This window comes from Lolium perenne, chromosome 4 (assembly GCF_019359855.2).
Source record: "Lolium perenne isolate Kyuss_39 chromosome 4, Kyuss_2.0, whole genome shotgun sequence".
Lineage (NCBI taxonomy): Eukaryota > Viridiplantae > Streptophyta > Magnoliopsida > Poales > Poaceae > Lolium > Lolium perenne.
The window spans coordinates 243,524,168-243,549,276 of NC_067247.2; the positions used below are offsets into that span (position 1 = coordinate 243,524,168).

General features: G+C 42.1%; 1 protein-coding gene and 1 long non-coding RNA gene across 3 annotated transcripts; both read right to left on the reverse strand.

The window, feature by feature from the left end:
- Nucleotides 1-185: 185 nt before the first annotated feature.
- Nucleotides 186-5,382, reverse strand: LOC127332432 (3beta-hydroxysteroid-dehydrogenase/decarboxylase). The gene is made up of 12 exons (XM_051358732.2): nt 5,006-5,382; nt 3,339-3,428; nt 3,098-3,231; nt 2,840-3,010; nt 2,474-2,596; nt 2,330-2,409; nt 1,688-1,886; nt 1,438-1,534; nt 1,182-1,356; nt 873-1,029; nt 678-744; nt 186-581 (listed from the first exon to the last, which is right to left on the reverse strand). Exons 1-12 carry the CDS (start codon nt 5,244-5,246, stop codon nt 445-447), a joined length of 1,671 nt encoding a protein of 556 aa, XP_051214692.1. The 5' UTR covers nt 5,247-5,382; the 3' UTR covers nt 186-444.
- Nucleotides 5,383-18,698: 13,316 nt separating this feature from the next.
- Nucleotides 18,699-22,669, reverse strand: LOC127332431 (uncharacterized). Of its 2 annotated transcripts, none has more exons than XR_007870465.2 (4): nt 20,722-22,669; nt 19,747-19,891; nt 19,156-19,342; nt 18,699-19,028 (listed from the first exon to the last, which is right to left on the reverse strand). It is a non-coding gene; the product is annotated as an uncharacterized lncRNA (long non-coding RNA). The 2 variants fall into 2 exon arrangements; XR_007870466.2 differs by having other exon boundaries at nt 19,747-19,899.
- Nucleotides 22,670-25,109: the final 2,440 nt, after the last annotated feature.

Here is a 25,109-nt window from a genome sequence, read left to right on the forward strand (position 1 = left end):
CTTTCAGAAATTTCAGCTTTGTACTATGGAGTACATGGTTTCCACATGTCCAAAATTTTGAGAGGCAAGTTCCAACCATCCAGAAAATGCAACTAATAGCAGGGGTATAATGGGATAAAAACCTTATTTCAATAGACATCTATTTGGCCGACAATACAATGGGAGAAACACCTTAAGAAAATTCTAAAAATGGACAGCTCCATATATTACATCCACTACCGTCAGGAAAGTGTCTACAAACTTTCATCTGTGACTTGAATGACGATTGTGTAACAATAAAATGACAAACAAAGACAACAACAACAAAGCCCTTTGTCCCAAGCAAGTTAGGGTATGCTATAGATGACATAGGAAGACTAGTTCAGAGATAAAAGAAACAACAATAGCTGAACAATAAAAGTTAATAACACTAAAAAAAATGCTATTCAATCACGTGCTCCTTGTCTATGTTTGTTTCTGCCTTGAAGATTTCTGGGTAGGACTAAACTGCAGAATGAATGAACAAGCATCACCCACCAGGCTGTCAATGGTGTCCTCCCATTTCTCATATGCCTTGAAGCCTATGAAAATCAGAGCAATACCTATTGTTGCCATGTAAATTTCATGTCATCAGTAGTCATGCGGATGATGCACACTTCGCTGGAATTTAGAAAGGGAAGCGCAAAAATTTTCATTACCGATTTTAAATGCAGCCTGCGAAGACATGGAACTAAGGATGCTAACAACCAGTAGGAAGAATACCGCCTGACGGAAAAAAAAGTAACTAAGTTAGGCACTAGCACAAAACATATCCGAAGTGCCGGTACTTAGCACAACATCAACTCGTCAAGTAGTGTAAAGCGTTTAACGCAAATCATCGGAGCATATCATGCCTTGAAAAACAGTGGCCAGTCATTTCCTCTACAAAGAGATTTTAGCACTCCAACTGATGAGTTCCATGATGAGCTGACTGAACAAGCAATCTGATGAGCCTCCATCTGTGAGATGTGAAAGTTTGAGGGCTCAAGTTTCTCAATCTTGTGTCCAAATCTGCAATAAATGTTAAACCAAATCACAATCTAGTACATGGAAAACACTCGAGGAAATGCTAAGAGATGAATAAAAGACCCAAATGGTGTTTAACTGTATTTGGTAGCAGGTATATTGATTGACCAAAGGTAGCAGGCTAACAGAGGACGTACACATTTGCGGGCAGCATGCCATGAATGAACAAGAACAGCGCTGTAAGTGAGAAAAGTTTTGCCATTGCTGTCATTATGGTGTAACCACATGTAAATAACTGGTAGTAAATAACAGCCAAGAGTAGTAGCACTGTCATTGTTTGCTTCGTATCTTCCCAAAGAAGCGTTTTTGCAACTGAAAATAGATAGAAAAAATAATTATTGAGAGCGGAACGGGCAGGGAGGGGAGTGGGGGTTAAGGGAGGTTAAGTCATACGATTTCCATTCCCAAGAAATATTGAAGCCTTTGATATACTTCTTTGACTCCTAGCTTGTAGATGGGAATACGACTCTATTGTTCTCTTCAGACCATCCTGAAATTTTTAAACAAATATATGAATCACTTATAGTGAAGATTCAGAAGAGAGAAGTAGGAAATGAGCTGAAATCGATGTTCAAACCATCCCACACAAAAACACATCGAGTCAAGCAAGCTCATTAGTAAAACTACAGGACACAGTAAACACCTTGACTGACACGATGGGTTCATAGCCAAGCTGATCTTTCGCTCTTGAGCAACTGAATGTCCGGTTGCATGACAGGAGCCTGATCCTTGATGGTGTCAGCTGAGGAACCTTCATTCCATACTTACAGAACGTCTTATAAGTCCATTCTACCACATGAGCTACTGGCATCATAACAGAGACAGGAATTTTTATTGAAGGCCTGCAACAAAGTCCTAAGGCATTAGGATGCTGGTTACTTGGTCACCCCAAAAGGTATAAAAGATCCTGAATCTTTAAATGTTTTACATAGGTGTAGAGGTATAACTTCAGATTTATAATCAAATTGGTACAGCACATCTAGGGCCCTGGAACCATAAGACTGTGCAGAGGCGATTTAAGATCTCACAACCTTGCAACATCTCTTAACAGAAAAACCTATGATATGGAATGGTAATAATCTATAGGAAACTCAAGATAAAGCATAGAATTTTAAATTGATGTGCTCTGAAGTTATCAATTAACCAAGTTCAAAATGTATCTCAAATTCATCATCAATCTGCATGAGAATTTCAGCAAACATTGTTTAAAAAACAGCAAGTGTTCAATTTTCAGATAACGTGTATTTACGTAAAGTCATTTTCAAAAAATTATTGAAGTGAATACCTTTGATATCCAAGACCTTCTAGAATCAATGACATGAACTCCCAGAATTTTATGGGCTCCGCATTTGTTATGAAGTATGTCTGGAAAAGGATCATAAATCATGACATGGAATCTTAAAAGTAAATTGTTAGGCATTGGCCTTACTTTTCCAGCAGCTCTCTTTGCACCATCTTCAGATGATAGAGTTTTATCTGCACAAACATGGCCATATGCCACGTTCTCGACATAGGTGAAATCATAGTAGTTGTCCCCATCGCCAATTATGTACTGCAAATGAAGATTTCAGTAAAAATTGAGAAGCCAATTCAATAGCTTACAGTATTTACATTGTCTGATACAGTGACATGATTTGAGTAATTGCATTACTAATACAGAAAAAAGGCATCCCAAATATATCTTTATGGGAATTAACTATGAATATCAATATTTGAAGATAAACATTGAGACTGACACAAGAATTACAACTTAGCACAAGCAAGTTTACAGATTTACACATGTAGCAGTTCTTACTTTGGACTTGCCTGCCCTTGCAGCAGCAACCAGAGAAGGAACCAGTAGCTTATCGCCAGGCCCAAAAATGCTACTTGGGCGTATACAGCAAGTAAGAAGCCCATCCCTACCATTAGCTCTCATTACTAATTTTTCTGCATCTGCCTTTGTTTCTGAATATGAATCATTAAACTGGAGTAAGAGAACATCTAGTCAGGAGTTGTAAATAAGTATGAACCAATGGAAAATTAAAAAGGATGTAATGCAGATGAGACATACCTTGTCTGGGTACGGCATTGATTCGTCTGCATTGAAAATTCCGTGAACTCCATCAAAAACTACACTTGGTGAGCTAGTGTAGATAAGCCTCTTCACCTTGCAACGAATACACACATCAATGACATTCTTTGTTCCTGTGAATATAAGAACAATAAGCAATCGACTTGGTGTCATCCCGTAAGTAAATCGGTGTCATCATTAGTAACCAAAACTGCCCAGTATACAAGTTTGCATTACAAACCTTCAACATTAACTGAATAATGAAGATGAAAGTTGTTAATGGATGAATCTGGAGCAGCCATATGAAAAACTACTTCGGCCCCCTCAAAAGCTGCAGACAAGAAAAACACAATGGGGGCAAGAAACAAAGGCATTAGGCATGGATAAAGTAATGAGAAATGCCCATAACACCCTGCTATATAGGAAACAAAAGCGACATGTACCATGGCAATACTAGTTTTGGCTTTATGCTTTAGGAACAAACCAGAGAGCTGCCAAGTCAACTGAAATTTAACAGGGAGAACTGCTAAGTCACATGATTCCCGATTTCCTGGTTTTGTACCCCAACATAGTAGACATGTTCCCGGGATAATGGGAACGATAAACAGGGACCCGGGTCGAGGATCGCCACTTTCCAGCAGTTTGGAACGGTAGGGGTACACATCTCTCGATCGACCAATCGATAGCGGGGACGCGACCCAAACAATTCCAGGATGATGACTCGGGAACGATATGGGGTCGAGAAATTTTTCAACCAAATCTTTCCTTATCCAAGCCGTATATGGAGTAGACATAGAGGGAAACATCAAAACATCCGGCTAAAATCTTTCACCGGTGGACAAGGCAACAAATAACTCCTTAGTCATTCCTAAAAATCCTCCTATTACTTGCCATCTGCATCGAAATCCTGGGCTAACCCCAGTCGATTGACCCAGCCGCAGGCTGCCAGCCCCCCACTGCGTCATTAGGTGAGTGCAGCTGGCCGTCTGGCTGCCGCGCCGCACAACCACGTCTAGGGAAGGAGCCGGGATAACGTGCTGATGCGCAGACTGCGGATGCTGCCGCTGGAGTTGTTTCTTTTTTCTCCTTCATCGGCGGCAGAGGGCAGGACTCCTGGTAAGTCTCCAACTTCCGATTGATCAAGATGGTGCTGCTGAGTATTTTTCCTGAATCATGGTTGAGAACCTAGCCTATGTGATTGCTGAATCAGTGTATCGGGACGCGTTCCAGCAGCAACTCCCAGCGTCCCACAGGTCGACCCCCACTGTCGATTCGGGACAGAGATCCCGGTTCAGAGGTCACACCACCGTTCCCCATTTCCGTCTCAAACCATGCATGACCCCAACAAATGACTGAAAAGCTTATGGGATCAACCAAGGAGAAAGACCTGGGGCCAAAATTAAGCACGCAAATTGTCATGCAACTAAGCGGACCTCACACCACGGTGATACGGATAAATGTAGTGACTCTACTCTATGCACGATCCCATACTCTTTTCGTCAATCACTAGTACTTAACTGTTGATAATAACTACATAATAGTAAACATAATTTAGTAGAATTCATTCACTACAATTGACACCACAGGATTTCTGGTCTGACTGTGCCACAACATTAACAGAGTGTGCAGCAACTAGGAGATGCAGATTATATCTACCAATGTGTGGAAGCTTAATATTCAAATAATATAGGTCTTGGCAAAATTAACTCTGTCACCCTAAACTACAACAAACTAACGCAAAAGGGCAAACCAGCTCTATCAAGCGTAGATCATGTGACTGGTAGGTACACCGGCGGATCACTGGCTCCTACGAGTTTCAGATCCACACGGATCACGGAATGAGGGGCAACATTATCGTCAACTCCCGCCCAGCCTAACAATCCAGGGAGCAAATGGTGGATCACGCACCTTTGGCAACCTGGGCCTTGTCGCGGAGGTCGGCGGAGGCGTAAACGGCTTGGCCTTCGCGGAGGGCGGCGCCGAGGATCCCCTCCTCCTCATCCCGATCGAGGGAGATGGCGTGGGGCAGGTCGGCCACGCGCACGCGCCACTGGCCGGAACGGAGCAGCATCAGCACCAGGTGCCTCGCCGCGAAGCCGCGGCCCCCGGTGACCACACACCATCTCCCGCCGCCTCCAGCCGCATCCATCTCCGCCGTCGCCGTCGTCAGATTCGAGGCGGTTATGGCGGCACGAACACTGTGGTCTCTGCCCACGCTGTGTGTGAAATTGGAGTATTTCTATCTCGTGGGTGGCCTGCGATCCGATCTGTGGAGTTTGCGCCGTGCTGTCCATTTGGCCTGTTTCGACAGTGGAACGGGTATATTTGACTCGTTGACCAAAAACAACGTGCCAACGTCATTCACTTGATTTTTTTTTTGAAACTTCATATATATTAATATGGACAGCAGGCCGCCTCATCAAAAATCTTCCAGCCCCCTTAGGTACCCTAAAAAGAAAAGAGAACGTCATTCACTTGGTAATCATCATAACTACTACTACCTCGGGTCAATTAATCGACACCAGATATACTACGAGCTCAAGTGTATTTTGTGCATAGGCCCGCGTCAATCTAATCCGACCGGAGGGAGTAACTATAACTATATTAAAGGTGAATAACTTTCCTTTTTTTCACAGAATTTTGAGGCCTTCTATGAATTAATTGGTGGTGACCCTACGTACGCTACTAGATGATTTGATACACACAGTATTTCTTCCATGTACACCTTGGTGTCTCTAGAAATTTTTAGACTATGTCTGTCTCACTGTTGTGTCTCTGTTATTTGGTGGACATAGTTGGGTATAGGTGGAACCGCCGTTGAAAGTGCATGGAGCCCCCATGTGTGGTTTTGGTAATTAATGACAATCCCTATGGACTAATGTTTGCATTGAGTTATATTTGTAGGAGTTGTCCATAGGCAATTCTTGAACCATATGTTGGCTTCAAGGTTGCAATAAGAAGAAATTGATGAAGGATATCAAGTGTCAAGTATGTCTTGAAGATGAAGATGAAGTGAGCCCTCAAGCTACTTCAAGACATCAACATGATGAAGAATGAAGAAATGAAGTGCAAGTTCAAGATGAGCCATCTCGAAGAGATCCTTTGCTTGAGTCTTGCCATCCATATGGTGATCATGGATATGTGAAGATGCGCCGAAGAAGAAGCTCTCCCATGGTGGATTATGGGGGAGCAATCCACAAGACTTCGTCAAGCAAGCACAAGCAAGAAAGGCGTTCCATCTTGTTGAGGTCAAGATCGTCGTCATCGAGCTCAAGTGGAATGCGCAAGTATAAGGTTTGCTCTTGATAGGGTTTGTTTCTCACCGGTCTCATAGTGTAGTTGGAGACCGGTTTATAGTTTAGTTGCCGTACTATCAAGAGGGCTCTCGAGTGAGTAACTCGATCGTATCGTTCGGAGAGAGCTCAAACCTTTGCATCCTTGCATCATCTTTCTTGGTTGTTATTTGGACCTTATCCATGTGATGTTTTAGAGCTTGTGCTTATTCTCATGACAAGCTCTAGTTCATCGAAAACGGATTTCGCATAGATCACTTGTTGCGTTTTCGAGTTTGGTTCATCATCTTTCTTGGTTGTTATTTGGACCTTATCCATGTGATGTTTTAGAGCTTGTGCTTATTCTCATGACAAGCTCTAGTTCATCGAAAACGGATTTCGCATAGATCACTTGTTGCGTTTTCGAGTTTGGTTCATCATCTTTCTTGGTTTTATTTGGATCTTATCCATGTGATGTTTTAGAGCTTGTGCTTATTCTCATGACAAGCTCTAGTTCATTGAGAATGGTTTTTCCATGGGCAACTTGTTGCATTTTCAAGATTGGAGGTTTTACCGTATGTCTTTTTGAGATAGGTCAAACCTTTCTTCATTTGTTTCTATCCTCCTTTGCTGGACTATGATGTTTCTATGCATATTGTTGTAGAGCTCATTGTTGTGATTTCAACGAGCCCAAGATCATCGAAATCGGAGTCCGGATGCTAAAGTTATGCCCGTTTTAGTTTTGGTGTTTCTGCAGTTTTGCCAGGCCGGATTTTTCAGTAAATATCCGGGCCGGATTATCCGGCCGGATATTTCGAAATATCCGGCCCCAAATCGTCTAAGGACCGGAAGAAAAGCAGCTCTGGATAGGGGCCGGATTTTTGGCCGGATTTTGTCCAGGTTTTGTCCACGAGGCCGGATTATCCGGCCCCGGATAATCCGGCCCCAACTTGGGCCGGAATATCCGGCCTCGTTTTTTGCCCAAACGGCTCGATTTTCTTGGGGGGTATAAATACCCCCTTCTTCCTCCTTGGGCTGTGCTTCTCTCACTCTCTCTCCCTCCATTGTTGAACTAGAGAAGCTTGCTCCATCTCTCAATCCCTCCATGATTCTTGCCCCCATTTGAGGGAAAAGAGAGAGGAGATCTAGATCTACATTTCTACCAATCAAATCCATCTCTTTGTGAGTGGAACTCTCTAGATCTTGATCTTGGTGTTCTTTGTGAATTCCTTTGTTCTTCCTCTCTTATTCCCCAATAGCTTTTGTAGCGTTGTTGGACTTTGAGAGAGAAGGACTTGAGCATCTTTGTGGTGTTCTTGCCATTGCATTTGGTGCATCGGTTTGAGTTCTCCACGGTGATTCGTGGTGGTGAAAGCAAGAAGGTTGTTACTCTTGGGTTCTTGGAACCCTAGACGGACTCTAGGCCTTTGTGGCGGTTTGTTGGGAGCCTCCAATTAAGTTGTGGATGTGTGCCCCAATCTTTGTGTAAGGCCCGGTTTCCGCCTCGAAGGAAATCCCTTAGTGGAACCGTGACCTAGGCCTTTGTGGCGAGGGTCACCGGAGATTTAGGTGAGGCGCCTTCGTGGCGTTCGGTGTGTGGTGTGAGTACCGCATCTTGGGGTGAGGCCTTTGTGGCGTTGGTGTGCATCGAGCAACCACACCTCAAGGTGAGCCTCTTGTGGCGTTCGGGAGCACTAAGCAACCGCACCTCTCCACCGGAGATTAGCACTCGCAAGAGTGTGAACTCCGGGATAAATCATCGTCTCCCGCGTGCCTCGGTTATCTCTATACCCGAGCTCTTTACTTATGCACTTTACCTTGTGATAGCCATCGTGCTTGAAGTTATATATATCTTGCTATCACATACTTGCTTGTATTGCTTAGCATAAGTTGTTGGTGCACATAGGTGAACTCTTGCTTAGAATAAGTTGTTGGTGCACATAGGTGAACCATAGTATATAGGCTTTGGGCTTGACAAAGTAAACGCTAGTTTTATTCCGCATTTGTTAAGCCCATCTCGTAAAAGTTTTAAATCGCCTATTCACCCCCCTCTAGGCGACATCCGTGTCCTTTCAATTGGTATCAGAGCAAGGTCTCTCATTCTTAGGCTTCACCGCCTTGAGAGTAAAGATGTCGGTTAGGGGATTAGATCACAATAACTTGTTTATATTTGATGGCACAAATTATGATCTATGGAAAATTTATGTGCTTAATATTTTGCGGGGTATTTCCCCGAACATGGAGCGATTTCTTGACATGGGTTTTCTTCTCCTAAGGATCCCCAAAATTTATCTTATGAGGAGAAGAAAAACTCTTGTCTCGATGCTCTTGCTTCTCATGTGTTTTCCATTGTTGTGAGCAATGTAGTTACTTCTTCAATCATGCCTTTTGGGAGCGCTCATGAATTATGGACAAAGCTTCGAGATAAATATGATGTGTCCAATATCATTGAGGATGATTGTATTGCTTCCACTTCCGGCCGTGATGAGTTCTCATCTTCATCCACTTCACCAAAGTGTTTCAAGACACAAGGTAATGATATGGTGAGTGGTGATGGAAATTGCAATGTTGGTATTGAGCTTACTATTGATGATCCTTCATCTATATCTCATTGCAATGGTTCATCTTTGGACTTAAACACATCTAGCACTAGAAATGATTTACATGCTTGTGTTGATAGTCCTTGCATATCATGTGTAAGTTGCTTGAATAAATCTAATGATGATATGCTTGCTTTGTCTTGTGGCCATGATAAAAATGCTTCTATTTCCTCTAGTTGTTGTGTGACTAACATTGTAGAGGAAACCAAAGATTCTATTGGTCAAGACAAGATCTTGAAAGGAGCCTCAAGTAACTCCTCATCTTTATCTCACGGTTCTCATATGTGCCTTATGGCCAAGGGTTCCACGGTATCTCCTACCATGGAACCTCATACTTCTCGTGGTGATAAGGATGAGGATGTTTATGAAGAAGAGGATTGGGTTGTCTCTCTACGCGATAAGGGTAAGAGTGTATTCAAGATTATTTGCAAAGATAAAATTGCTAGCACTCACTTCTTTGAAATCTTGACTACCGCTATTGAGAGCCAAAAACTTATTTGGATGCATGAGAACACCATTGATAAAAGGGTGCTCTTGAACGAGAGTATGCCGATGATGTAGCATCTTTAAAGAATGAACTTGAAGAAGAACAAACCATCAAAGGAAGCTCTTGAGGAGACCTTTGCTCTAGAATTGTCTAGAGAAAAGGAAAACCATGATAGAGCTCTTGAGATGGCAAATGAACTAAAGCTAAAAAATGATAAGCTTGTGTTTGTTAATGCTAAACTCCTTGAGGATTTTGAGCAACTCAAAAAGGGCTCAAGGGTCATTGAGAGTGCGCTCACCAAACTCACCGAGTCGCATGAGCAACTTAAAGCTTCTTATCTAAAAGTGCATGCCAACTTGCCTTCTCCTATTGCTATTGATAATGATGCTTGTGCTACTAACTCTACTTCTTGTGAAGCATCTACCTTGAAGGAGAATGTTGAGCTAAGGGCTCAACTTGATTTGCTAACTAGCAATTATGGGAAATTGGGAGAAATTCATGGAAAGCTTTCTAGCTCCTATGAGGATCTTCTAGCCTCTCATGATAGGCTAAAGTTAGCTCATGAGGCTATAATATCTAAGGCAACACCTTGTGAGCCTCATGTGGGTACTAGCACTACTACTCAAAATGTTATATTGCCATGTGCTAGTCCTAGTAATTCATCCACTCATAATATTGCTAAATCTTGTGATGAATTATCTTCATTGCCTTGTTGCTCTAACAATGAAGGTTCTACTTCCACTAGTACTTGTGTTGTTACTAACCATGTAGAGGAAATCAAAGAGCTCAAGGCCCAAGTCTCTTCTTTGAAGAACGACTTGGTAAAGGGTCATGAAGGGAAATGCAAACTTGATAAGATGTTAAGTGTGCAACAATCCCCCAATGACAAGAGTGGACTTGGATTCAACTCCAACAACAAGATCAAGTCCAAGAACAACAAGAAGAAGAAGGGCAAAGTACAAGTCAAAGACCCGGCCAAGATCGTTTGCTTCAAGTGCAAAATTGAAGGGCACCATGTTAGATCTTGCCCTTTGAAGAAGAAGCAAAAAGGGAAGCGGCCTCAAGCTCAAACTCATATTCAACCTCAAGTTGAAGAAATGCCACTTCCCAAGAAGAATCAAGCCAATGCTCCCATTGTGGAGAAATCTAGTGAGAAGAAGGAGAAGAAAAGAACTTGCTACATATGCCGTGAGAAGGGTCACATCTCCTCCTTTTGCACTATTGGTACCTCATCCAACTCTATCACCATTGATGATGTTTATTCTCTTCGTAAGGATGAGGGTGGCAATGTGTTTGCCAAATTTGTTGGTGCTCAAAGTGGTGTCAAGAAAAGAACCATTTGGGTTGCCAGGCCTATTGTGACTAACCTCTTAGGACCCAACTTAGTTGGGGACCAACAATCCAAAACTTGATCAATAGGTGCTTGTTGGAGGGCATTGGAGACTTGGCTACATCATGAAGAGTTAAGGGATCTTCATCATTTATACTATCTCAAGCCAAGTCTTTTGGTTATCTTACTTCTATCATACACCCAATGTTCCTCCTTGCGGTAACATGTGCTCAACTCATTTATATTGAAAGTTACTCGCCCCTTTGCATGTGTTAGTTTTGTTCCTAACATGTGTTTGTATATGTTGTGCATCCTACGTGTTTTTCTTGAGAAATCAAGGCTATGTATGTTAGGTTGCACACCATGTATTTGTGCTTGTGTTGGAGCCTCTTTGCATCTTGTTGTATCTTATATGGCTCTTATGAGAGATTATTGGACTATAACATTTTGGGGGAGTGATATGCCTTTAGGAATTTCACAATCCTAACAATGTGTGTACATGAGGAATATCACTTAGAATTGATATTGCAAGATTATCTAGTCTCTATGTGGTATGTCATCTTCATGAGAAATTCAAATTCTAATGTTCATTAATATCTCTAGTTGGATCTTATTTGCCTCTTGTGAAAATAAATTCCTTATCACATTATGGGGGAGTAATAAGCTTTGTGCATATTACAAGCCTAGGAAATGTGAACATTTGAGGTTGTGTCACATAGAATTGATATTGTAGATTATCTCTCCTATGTGGCATGTTTGCTCAAACAAGCTCCAATTTGCTTAAATGGCTTCATTGCTAATATCTTTGTGGATCTTATTTGTGTAAGTTTTTCTTGGCATGGTTTTTCACAACGTGTCCCTCAATACATTTTTGGAAAACCATGTGCTTCAAGTCATACTATTAATTGCTTTGCATGTTGGTATGAATACTATTAATTGCTTTGCATGTTGGTATGAATACTATTAATTGCTTTGCATGTTGGTATGAATACTATTAATTGCCTTGCATGTTGGTATGACTAAATGAAGCTATCAAGAAACTTTCTTTGCATGATGGTTAACTCTTATCTTTTACCATATGCTTTGTTCGTTGTAAATATGATCTTATGTATACTTACAAACTACCACCGAAATATTTCCTAATACCTCTTGTCCTAGGACAATTGGTAATCAATTATGAGGTGGATATTTATTGATCATATCTACATTGGCTCTTGTGTTTAAATTGCCTTATTTATTGCCATGAATTTGTTGTGCTTTGACTCCCATGTGTCTTCCTTGCATCTTATGGATCTTGTGTTTAAATTGCCTTATTTATTGCCATGAATTTGTTGTGCTTTGACTCCCATGTGTTCTTTTTTCTATTCAAACTTTCTTAGCTTTTTTTTAGATATAGGTAGTGTGATGATCCTAGTTGTGTGCATTTTGTATCCATATTCTAAATCCTAGATAATGCACTAATCTTGGGGAGCTCTCCTATATTTGTTATATAAACTTCTCTTGATCTTTATCAAAAATTTGGTTTTGGGAGTCATAAATTTTCTTTTTGGTACTGTGTGCCATCATAAAAAGTGTCGAGGGTTTGGTTTATTTGTTGGAACCTTGCTCTCTTGGGAGTTGGTTATCTCATTCCTTTGTGCTTAGGTTTAATTAGCTTCTTATAATGAGATAAGTCTTTGGAGTCAATCTTGTGTTGATTTGATTCTTTGATATAATTTGGACAACCATTGTCTCTTGGTTTATTTGGTGTTTTGTCCAAATTGTATCTTCCTTTGGTTCTTGAAAGTATTGTGCATGCATATTTAATATATGTATATCTTATGGCATGTGTCACTTTCTTTGATCCAATATATAGGGTAAACTCCATCAAATCCTAATTTGGCTAAGATGTGCATGAAATTCAATTTCATATCTATATGCACATAGAATTGTGGAGTTTGTCCTATATGTTGTAGTGTGTCTAACTACTTCGGACCCAATTAGTTTGGGAACCATTTTGTACTTACCTTTGTGTTAGGTACAATGGATATGCATTGAATGCTTGTCTCACTCTTGGAAAGAAGTGGTGACTCAATGGTAACGTGAGGCAAGCTAGGATGATCAACGAACACATATCTACTACATCCACACCAATGCTATCTTGGTAACAAGTATCTTCTCATGCATACTTTTCTTGTATCCAACCTTATGGTTGCATCTTGGCATGAATCTCTTGATTTGCAAATGTTGTGCTTCTTGCAAAAGTCTTAATGAAACCTCTTTATTGTGAATGTGAGTAATTTGAGATGAGTGCATGTGTTGGGAAGTATTTTAAATCATGCTCATGATTCATCCATCCCAACTATGCCTATCTAGCAATTTTGTTGCATATCAATTCCTCAAGGCTCTCACATGTGCAATATTGATGAAAGTGCAAATTTAGTTACTTCTTTTGGTATCCCCGTTTGTGATACTTGTTGCCTTTCTCAAATGCATCCCAACTATCTTCTATCCCTTGTTGATATTTGTGATGTATTTTAGTTGTTTGTGGTTGAAGTTCATGAATGTACAATAAGATAATATTGAGCCTTTGGCCATGCTATTAAGCAAAAATCTTATTGGTATATTGCATGACTTCGTCTTGGATATCATGCTATTTTTCTTGTGTATCTATTTGGTGTGTGCATGTTTCTTTGTGGATAAATATCTTTGTGATATTGTCCACTTAGAGAAACTTATACACATAAGAGATGATACATCTCCATTTGATATCTTTTTTATTTGTTGCATGTTGATTGGTCATGCTAAGAAATATAATTCATTGAAGACTATGATGATGCTTTTTGCTCATCCATATAATAGTCTTATAATATGCTTTATCATGCCTTTCACATATCTTCTTGGTTGAGCCTTTTATTATGGTGCCTCTTACTTTTTGCTCAACTATTTGTTTGTTGCAAGTGTTAAGCTTATTTCTCTATCTATGATCTATTCCAAATGTTTGTGTTTTAAATGGTAATGAGGGAGTGAGGATTCCATGTTATGCATATTGTATTCAAATACAACATTTTAATTTATGCATGTACCTTGGGGAGCTTCCTCATTTGATTTAGAGCACTATCTTGTGGTGATCATTAGAGTTTGATTCACTTGGTATCTTTTGTTTTTGAATGATATTATGGGAGTGATGATTCCATGTTTGTGCACTTTATACTCCAATGCAAATTGTCTAGTTTTGTGCACAAACCTTGGGGAGCTTCCTCATATTATTTAGAGCAATCTTCTTGATCTTATCATAATATCTATCTTTCTTTTGGTATCCTCTTTGTGATTCATTTGGTTGCTTGCTTCATTTGTTGAAGCTTCTTGACTTTGTTATCTTTTTGCAATCTTTGATCCTATCTATAGTGTGATTCCTTCCGAATATTCGCCATTGGATATGTGCATTTGATTCCACTCAAATTATGAGAAATGCACACGCTATGGAGGAACTCTCACTATATTAGCCTTTTAAATTTTTCACCCATTTCGGCAATTGGTGCCAGTGGGGGAGAAGTTTGGAGGGTTTAAGGGAATTTGGTTATGTCTTTGCTTTGTGCTTAAGCATGTGCCTTTATTGCATTGCATCTTGTTGCTTTGCATAGTTGAATATTTAGAGGAAACTCCACTAGGCTTTGAATGCCAATATATGCAATGAAAGTCAAGATCATTCACACATGCATATATTATGGGGGAGTTTGCTCTATATATTCAACTTATTTGTTACTTAAATTCCTTATATAAACCCTCTCAAAGAGATTGTCATCAATTACCAAAATGGGGGAGATTGAAAGTGCATGGAGCCCCCATGTGTGGTTTTGGTAATTAATGACAATCCCTATGGACTAATGTTTGCATTGAGTTATATTTGTAGGAGTTGTCCATAGGCAATTCTTGAACCATATGTTGGCTTCAAGGTTGCAATAAGAAGAAATTGATGAAGGATATCAAGTGTCAAGTATGTCTTGAAGATGAAGATGAAGTGAGCCCTCAAGCTACTTCAAGACATCAACATGATGAAGAATGAAGAAATGAAGTGCAAGTTCAAGATGAGCCATCTCGAAGAGATCCTTTGCTTGAGTCTTGCCATCCATATGGTGATCATGGATATGTGAAGATGCGCCGAAGAAGAAGCTCTCCCATGGTGGATTATGGGGGAGCAATCCACAAGACTTCGTCAAGCAAGCACAAGCAAGAAAGGCGTTCCATCTTGTTGAGGTCAAGATCGTCGTCATCGAGCTCAAGTGGAATGCGCAAGTATAAGGTTTGCTCTTGATAGGGTTTGTTTCTCACCGGTCTCATAGTGTAGTTGGAGACCGGTTTATAGTTTAGTTGCCGTACTATCAAGAGGGCTCTCGAGTGAGTAACTCGATCGTATCGTTCGGAGAGAGCTCAAACCTTTGCATCCTTGCATCATCTTTCTTGGTTGTTATTTGGACCTTATCCATGTGATGTTTTAGAGCTTGTGCTTATTCTCATGACAAGCTCTAGTTCATCGAAAACGGATTTCGCATAGATCACTTGTTGCGTTTTCGAGTTTGGTTCATCATCTTTCTTGGTTGTTATTTGGACCTTATCCATGTGATGTTTTAGAGCTTGTGCTTATTCTCATGACAAGCTCTAGTTCATCGAAAACGGATTTCGCATAGATCACTTGTTGCGTTTTCGAGTTTGGTTCATCATCTTTCTTGGTTTTATTTGGATCTTATCCATGTGATGTTTTAGAGCTTGTGCTTATTCTCATGACAAGCTCTAGTTCATTGAGAATGGTTTTTCCATGGGCAACTTGTTGCATTTTCAAGATTGGAGGTTTTACCGGTATGTCTTTTTGAGATAGGTCAAACCTTTCTTCATTTGTTTCTATCCTCCTTTGCTGGACTATGATGTTTCTATGCATATTGTTGTAGAGCTCATTGTTGTGATTTCAACGAGCCCAAGATCATCGAAATCGGAGTCCGGATGCTAAAGTTATGCCCGTTTTAGTTTTGGTGTTTCTGCAGTTTTGCCAGGCCGGATTTTTCAGAAATATCCGGGCCGGATTATCCGGGCCGGATATTTCGGAAATATCCGGCCCCCCCGAAATCGTCTAAGGACCGGAAGAAAAGCAGCTCTGGATAGGGGCCGGATTTTTGGCCGGATTTTGTCCAGGTTTTGTCCCTGAGGCCGGATTATCCGGCCCCGGATAATCCGGCCCCAACTTGGGCCGGAATATCCGGCCCTGTTTGCCCAAACGGCTCGATTTTCTTGGGGGTATAAATACCCCCCTTCTTCCTCCTTGGGCTGTGCTTCTCTCACTCTCTCTCCCCTCCATTGTTGAACTAGAGAAGCTTGCTCCATCTCTCAATCCCTCCATGATTCTTGCCCCCATTTGAGGGAAAAGAGAGAGGAGATCTAGATCTACATTTCTACCAATCAAATCCATCTCTTTGTGAGTGGAACTCTCTAGATCTTGATCTTGGTGTTCTTTGTGAATTCCTTTGTTCTTCCTCTCTTATTCCCCCAATAGCTTTTGTAGCTTTGTTGGAATTTGAGAGAGAAGGACTTGAGCATCTTTGTGGTGTTCTTGCCATTGCATTTGGTGCATCGGTTTGAGTTCTCCACGGTGATTCGTGGTGGTGAAAGCAAGAAGGTTGTTACTCTTGGGTTCTTGGAACCCTAGACGGACTCTAGGCCTTTGTGGCGGTTTGTTGGGAGCCTCCAATTAAGTTGTGGATGTGTGCCCCAATCTTTGTGTAAGGCCCGGTTTCCGCCTCGAAGGAAATCCCTTAGTGGAACCGTGACCTAGGCCTTTGTGGCGAGGGTCACCGGAGATTTAGGTGAGGCGCCTTCGTGGCGTTCGGTGTGTGGTGTGAGTACCGCATCTTGGGGTGAGGCCTTTGTGGCGTTGGTGTGCATCGAGCAACCACACCTCAAGGTGAGCCTCTTGTGGCGTTCGGGAGCACTAAGCAACCGCACCTCTCCACCGGAGATTAGCACTCGCAAGAGTGTGAACTCCGGGATAAATCATCGTCTCCCGCGTGCCTCGGTTATCTCTATACCCGAGCTCTTTACTTATGCACTTTACCTTGTGATAGCCATCGTGCTTGAAGTTATATATATCTTGCTATCACATACTTGCTTGTATTGCTTAGCATAAGTTGTTGGTGCACATAGGTGAACTCTTGCTTAGAATAAGTTGTTGGTGCACATAGGTGAACCATAGTATATAGGCTTTGGGCTTGACAAAGTAAACGCTAGTTTTATTCCGCATTTGTTAAGCCCATCTCGTAAAAGTTTTAAATCGCCTATTCACCCCCCCCCTCTAGGCGACATCCGTGTCCTTTCAGCCGTTTTTATTGGTCTGTTTCTTTTGTCTCCCTACCTATCCCACGGCCACGTCTCTTCACCCGTTTTGACCAGATCGAGAGAATTCTCTAGATTTGTTCTTCCTCCTTCACGGCTCCACCGATCTCCTCCATCCCCACCAGCGCGCGCCTAGCCTCTTCCCTCGCCAGCTCACAACGAGCTGGCACAAGCTCCCCATGGCTGCTGTCCTTTTTTTACTCCCTATGTTTTACGGATTCTTTGCTCATCGGGGCGGATGATACACTCTTTGTGCCTCTCACCATAGATGAAGGAGGAAGGAGAGGGGCGCTACCTGGGCATCATCGAAATTGGAGGAGGCGGGGTTGATGTCGATTGATGAGTTGGGACTACAGTGGACTGCGCCGGCGGGTTGAATGGCGGGCCGTTTTGGAGGTTGCGGCGCAGTTTCTGTGTGGCTGGAGACCCGGTTTGCAGGAGCACAGTGGCGACGCCAAGCTCGATGGCGCAACGGTGGGAGCACCATGGCGGCGCCAGATCAGGACAACGGCATGGACGTGGGGGCGGGGGGGGAGGCGGTGGTGGTGAGGAGACCGACGACCCGGAAGGCAGCGACGAACTAGACCGCACTCTATTTCACTTGAGCCGTAATTGAATCGAAAGCTAGCTCGCCCAACGCTACGGGGTGATCACAATGAGTAGTGGTGGTGGAAGAGGGTAGTCGAAATCACTACCAAGCTAGCGATTCAGCTTCGTGCCCAAAGTCCCATTGCTCAACTTGATGGCTAATAGAAAAACTCAATTATCCAACAAAACAAATGCAAAAATTAATTTAAAAACTAACAAGACATTTGGCTAACTGAGAATTAGCCACGTGTTTTCTTCTTATATCTGATTAGGCCTTTCACAATGAGTTGTATGTTAGGGCGCTATCCTATTTAATTGTGTATGCTAAGAGACAAATGCTTCAATTCATTGTATGTTAAGTCTTGTATTTACATTTAATAAGTTTAGAGACATGCATGTGTATGATTGGCATAGACATGTATTTTGCCAATGGTTTCGTGCAGAGCTACTTCATTTAATATAGTGCCATACTAGAATAAGTAAAGTGTCTAGGATGCATCACTAAGAAACCTCCATTGTAAAAGGTCTTATATCCTACTAGATGGCCGGGCGCGCTTCGCCGCGCCGCCTGCCTCACATTCTCACACGCCTTTACATATGTGATGAAAGTATGGACGGTTTCAGATTTCTCACATACCTTACATATGTGATGAAAGGATGGACGGTCTCAGATTTTGCCCATAACAGGGTAGAATGCATTCTTTTGCTGTTATCGTTGTGGTGTATTATACACCATGGTTGGATGCAAGGTTGGGTTACACTGTTTCAGATCTGATCAGTGAGAAGCGGGCATAGAAAATTTGTATGGCCTGCTAATCAATAAGATGGGTATCACTAACATCCTAAGATTACTCACATTTCAGTTCTCACAAAAAAATATTGTGACCAAAATTCAAACAGTGACTAAAATTTCAATTACCAATTAGAGTCTATGAACAACCTCAGAAACTCACGTGCAAACAAATACGAAATATCAGTTCACCACTCAACTGTATTTGGCAAAACAAAGTTACTTAATCTCTGTAATGGCAGCGGATAGGGAAAGTTATAGGAAACCTCCAGTTGTACAATAATCAAAAGTCACCAGAACTGTGAATATTTGAAGGAATCGTGGGCTTCACAATTGACAGTTTCGCCCATAGTCCACACTGAAGCTTGTAATTTTCTCATCAAATTATCCACCTGTTTAGATATACATAACTTTTTTTTTGTGTGCCATTACATAGAGGTCGTTTTGCCACCCTTGTCTCCGCTTGATCAAACTAATTCATAAAACGTCCCACATACCTAGACTCTATCATGAGGAGCACAACGTTAAAACATCACCCATGCCACATGCCAAAATAACTAAACCATGCTAGAGACTAATTAACTAAATAGAAAATAAAGACAATGAGGAAGGGAAACCAGGAAGAACAAACCTTCAGCTCCGAAGCCGCATAGCCACTCTGAAACACAACAGCACCAACCGGCGATCCAGCCCCACCCAGTCACCCCGGCCATTAGGAAACAGCAAACCCCGGCCAAAATGGTAGGAGTGGCCGCCACCAAGAAGTAAATCACCACCCTCAATGAATGACTCCAGAACGTCACCCGCTGAGGCAAGATCTAAATCAAGACATAAACGGAGACAGTAGGTTCTGATTACCAAGAGGGATAATAACTTAATTGCTTCCATGAGTTGAATTAAGAATAAAATATTGGCCGTGCAAAAGGAAATAATGTACTCATGAGAGGTTGCCTAATTTCATGCCTATTTCATATATTTCATCAACAAATACACGAAGCGCTCCAAAATACTATTTATGCAGGAAAGTAAATTTCTATTTTTAGTTCAATTCCCACAATCGTCGAGAAGTAGAATACAACTTATAGCAAACCTATCAAGATAAGCCAGTGTTGAGTGCCAAGAAACAATGGAGAAAATGTACTACTGTTATTGTAGGCTAACTCCAATATGCTTCAGAAAAAAATGTCATACTCCAAGGGTGCTTCTACTCTTCTGTTCTTACCAGGTATTCTCCTTAGCTGTGTAAAAACTATCATACAAATGCCTCCATAGGTAGGATACTGCTCCAAGGCATTGACAGTGCGGTGGAGGTGACAGTTTAATCTAGCATGCCAGCTAATGGTTTAGTCCAGCAACCATTCTCCCACCTACAAAACTGTAATCAATATGATATCTGAAAACTGAGTGCTAACAGTCTCAGAAATGGGCAACAACATATGTAGATATATATTCCATTTATTAGAAGTGTGCCTAGTAGAAGTAATATGTGAAAAGTCTTGCAGTTTGCTCTTTGAGCTGAAACTTTATTTTTCCTTGGAGACACGCTGGCTAATGCATAATATTTGTATGGATCCTGTAGAAGATGCTAGTTCCCTTAAAAGTATATGTTTGATGGGTAAAAAAAAAAACCATTTTCCTCATAATGCTCTCAAGATAACTCCATGACATAACTGACTTCAATATCAAGAGCTAGGAAGATAACAAATAGGCATGTTTTTAATGAACAAAACTATGCTATGATGAATTTGTAACTGATCTGCTTTGAATAACAAAGAACAAAAGGATGAAATGCCATGACATCTGAGATTCAAACAAGCACCTACTAAGATTCTTTCCCATGAAGAAAATTGATGGGTGGTTACATCAAGAATATTGTTTTTGTGCTTCAACAAATAACTCTAATTTTGGCGGCAATTCAAGGAAAGTGGAAGATCAAAGAAAAATGATTTACCAGATAAGAGTCTAATCTTATTAATTCAATATATATATTTCTTCCTGCTTTGAAAGGTGACACATCTATAATCATGGGTTACTTAACAGGTCATCATGCATTGCAATGAACCTATCCACAATCCACACAATAAATTGAAACCTGAATCGCTCAAAACATCAATCGTATAGAAAATCAAATCTATTAAATATTGTTCCAACTTCACACAGTAGAATGCGACAATAATATTATAGAGCACCTAAATACCTTCATCAGTAGAAGCGTCAAGACGAAATCTTCCCGGCCATATCTACCTTCTCAGATGTGCTTCTTGAATCTGTATGTTCAATATTTTCCGTCGGGCATTGCTACACACAAGTACACAACCATTGTATATCTGCATTCAAGTAAAAAGTGAAATCCAATCAAGCAAACACAAATTATTGCAGTCATAACTGTTCACCGTGAGCGTCTGCAGTACAAGCAAATCAAAGGAAGAACCCAGACACGCACACGCAGCAACAGACCTTTTCCCGAACAACTGAAATGCACATTCGAGACCATAACGATTAATGCAAAGACTATATCAATGCCCCAGCAATATTATTTTTAAATTCATTGGTAGACCAGAAATAAGCAATTGGCAGCAGCATTGCCGACCAGCCCAAGTCCGCTTCATACATGGCAGTCGCAAGTCTCCATGGATTCCAACCAATGCCGTTTCGGACAACGATCAGTTGCAGTTGCTACTGTAAATGAAACGCCAGCTGCAACACACACGCACGACCAGCAAACACAACGGGGACCAAAAGCCAGTGCAGAGAGAATGGAAAATAAGCTCAGAGGAGCCACAGCTAACCCACTATACAGTTTAGAAGAATGATATGATTATTGTTCTTTTCTAAGAATAAATGGATGATTTGCAAGGGTGAAAACTAAAAGGAACCTGTAATGATTATTCCGATGGTTCTACAAATAGTTGTGTCCCTTGTGAACTCTTGATCCAACTTCATGAGTCATGACTGATGCTTGTTTTGTACTACAATATGAGGCAGACAAAAGTATATTTTGTGTTCAAGAGGTAGGAAGATCCATTATTTCACTTAGCGTCTAACCCTAGTAATTGTTTGTATTCGTTTACCTGATAAGAAAAGGTTAAAAGTAAGAAATCCTCGGTAAAATTAAACCTCAGAGCAACACACCGCAAGAAGAGGACGTAGTTCAAACAACACTCAGGGAACATCCAGGGAGCCTCCAGGTCATTTTAGTATTATATTTTCCCCTTTAGGATAGTGGCAGGTTAGTATCTTGACTTAATATACAGAAGGTCTCTCAGCCATAATTTTTCCCATGAACAAATTGATAGCCATAATATTATGTATATATTCAGAGGGCTCCCTAGTGTTGAACATAAATCGATACAGTAGCAGAAGTCCTTCGTTGTTTAGCGTAATGGATCACATTAATACAGAATTACAGATTATAAATCTAAGGGCATGTCATTTTTCTAATAAGAACATTACTGCAATAAGCAATAAAGTTTGTTATCTATAAAGATTATACAGAATAACCTGAAGGTTCTTGGTTGAGAAAATACCGTTTGATCTCCCAGTGCTAGAATATAATTTCACCCAAGAAAACATGAGCTGGGAGCATTGCAATATTTTGATGTTCTCACCCAAGAAAACACATATCAATTGGAGCCTTGGAGGAGGATTCGGTAGGCGCGATTTTCTGTCAAATCAAACTCGCCGCCACCAGATCGATGAAAAAGTCAGCGCTGGCCAACAGGCCAGAGCCGCTCGTCCCCCCTGAACCTGCCTCGAGCAGCGCCTCCAAGCCCCCTCCCGACCCCGTGCCTCTTGCAGCGCCTCCCCCGCGCTGTCTCGCCCTCCTGCGCGACTCCTCCACGACCTCCGGTAGAATGGCGCCATGGCGGTCGGAAACCCTAGCGCGGAGCTCAGCAGGAAGATGATTCGAGAGAGGGAGGGTGGGTGCCCGTGACCAAACGACCAGAACGTGCTCCATCCCGCGCCTTGATCTTGCGCCGCGCCGCAACCTCCGGAGGCGAGCTCCGGCGCGCTCCTCCTGGTGCCGCTGTCCGCCATCGAGGCAGCGCGCACAGCCCCACAGAGGACCAGATCGAGAGACAGGGAGCCTGCATCCGGGCCTGTGGGAGAGACTGCAGCGGAGGTAGGGGATAATGGAGGGAGGACGGTTACAGGTTTAGGTAACTGCTGTATCACCGTACAGTGGGGCAGTAAACAAGCCTGACCCAGCGTTAACTTGAAAGAAACAGACACAGCTGGTAACAAAAGTTTGTTTCAGTGGCCAAAATCGCACGGACAAAAATTCTCGTTGGGACGATCTGACGGCTAGCAAAGGCTCGTGCGGAGAGGCCCTCACCAGCCTGGGTCAGCAACAGCCTTAACTGTTGTATCTAATTACGAAAAATTATACCGAGTACTATATCTGAGATAATTATGTTGGAAGCTGTTTTGCATTAAAGCCTAGTGAATGGTTATGAGGTGACATTTTAGGGTCAGTTTGGTTGCTCGCGTAGTGGTTTTCCGGCTCCGCTCATGCAAGAATCGGCAGTTTGGATCCCACGTTTTTTCCGCTCTGCTGCTTCGCATGATTCTTAAAACACCGTCTGTATGAGTAGGCACGCTCGATTCGGGCGTTCCTGATGAGTCAAGCTCTTCTCGTGCTCGTGGGAAAATTTGCGCCGTGCTCGTGCGATCGTGAGATGGCGGGAGCTTACGGGCATACGGAAATCACGGGGAGAAATTCGCTCACCTCCCGCCGAAACTCCGCCCCTATTTACACTATCGCACCTCACCGGAAAATCCCCAACCACAATTTCCCCATTTCGAGCTCTCCGTCCAGGAAAACTGCTCACCGAGAAGAAGGTAAGCGACTGCATCTTCTCTGACCAGTGTAGGCGTGTAGCCCCACCGTAGCAAGTCATCCTCCTCTTCCTCACCGGCATGTCGAGTTCCTCCGCCTCCTCGGACTGTCAGATCCACGTGAGTAACATAGAACCCTAGCTTAGATCTGTTTGCGCATGCTTGTTTGTTTGGATCTGGCTAGTTTGCTTAGATCTGGAGGTTGTTAGTTCATGCTAGATATGTAGTTTATTCATGAAGCGTTTGCATTTGTTCGTTGCGAATTGTGATCTTCATTGTTGTGTAGGCTACATATAAGTGTGATAGTTGATACGAAGATTGCTTCTACAATGTGTATGTGCTCTCCTTGTACCAGCTTCGGACTTATACATGAAAACAGGCAAACAAGATTGTTACTAGTGTTCTCGCCTGCAAGGTGTTTGATGTGTGCTATGTTGTAAGTGCTTGTTGTTGTTCCTATCTGCAAGGTGTTTGATGCATGCTATGTTGTAAGACCATGTTAGTATGTTGCCTGCAAGGTGTTTAGTGCATACTTAACAGTTCGTAAATATGCTTGCTAGCAAGGTGTTTGATGCATGCTATGTTCTAAAAGCTTGTTAATTTGTGCTCTGGTACTTTATTTTATGTTTTAGGAGAAGGAAAACTCGATAGATCTGTCTGCGAACTCCGTGTTGCAGGCGGAGGCAGCTGTGCCGCTCCGGTACAGGCCGGTGCCTAACAAGTGTTGCCCGCTGACGAAGAAGAACATCATGACATGGACACCAGCTCTTTCCACGTTCGTTCTAAACTGGGTCTATGACCTCATCAGGAAAGGGGTTAGAGTGTACATTGGATTCAAGGCGAAGTAACTAAACGATGTTGCAGAGTCCATTCTCACGTACTATGGCCGTGGAGTTTCACGTGAGCAGATCTACAACCATCTTAGGCACTGAAGAGCACGTTGTGTTCATGTGAGCATGGTCAAATGGCTTGAGGGCATGCGCTGGGTGGAAGAGACCACATAAATCATGATGGACGATTATGCCTACTTTGCCCACATGAAGGTTCGATCAATGCACCTAATTTTTCAGTCATGCACTCAATTGTAAGGTATGACAAGACGAACTAACTATCTTCTTGTTTGCAGACTTACTCCAGGGACGGTGATCTCATCAACAAGCCCATCGTGAACTATGCTCACATGAAGATGATCTATATCGAGCGTGTTCCACAAGCACCCATCTCTCCCACTGCGATCCACCGTGCTCTTAGCCACCTCATGGAGCACAAGGCACATGCCACCAGGTACCTTGCGATGAGCCCTGAGTGCAGGATGTCGTGGTTTACTTCCTTCCTGAAGAAGTATTATCTTTGAGGAGCCCGTGTACTAGGTTCTTGTTGTGGTGCTCGTTATGGTGTTGGTGACGACGATGTATATTTTGGGAGTAGCTAGGTATGATGAAATCTGATGCCAAGGCTATATATTTTTGGTGGTAGCTAGGTATGACGTGGAGGTATGTACTAACCTCTCGGTGGATGAACTTATGTTGCATCACGAGCAGTTGTTCGGGGACTCATGGTGCAACAATCTAATCAACTGTTAGAACTATGTTTATGTTGCTCTACCTGAAATGCTATTCTATCGAACACCTTATGTGCAATGTTGATCGTTTTGGTAAGGTCACCACGAAGAGGACGTGGTAACCGTACGCGGAAAACGGCTTGTAAGCAAACGCATGCCAAAAACGGGAAGCTGAAAAGGGCCGA

Coding starts and splice junctions, on each gene's coding strand:
- LOC127332432 (XM_051358732.2), bottom strand. CDS start 5,246: ATGGATGCGGCTGGAGGCGGCGGGAGATGGTGTGTGGTCACCGGGGGC. Junction 1,357..1,437: donor ATTTCTTGGGAATGGAAATC/GTATGACTTAAC, acceptor ATCTATTTTCAG/TTGCAAAAACGCTTCTTTGG. Junction 1,030..1,181: donor GGCATGCTGCCCGCAAATGT/GTACGTCCTCTG, acceptor CATTTATTGCAG/ATTTGGACACAAGATTGAGA.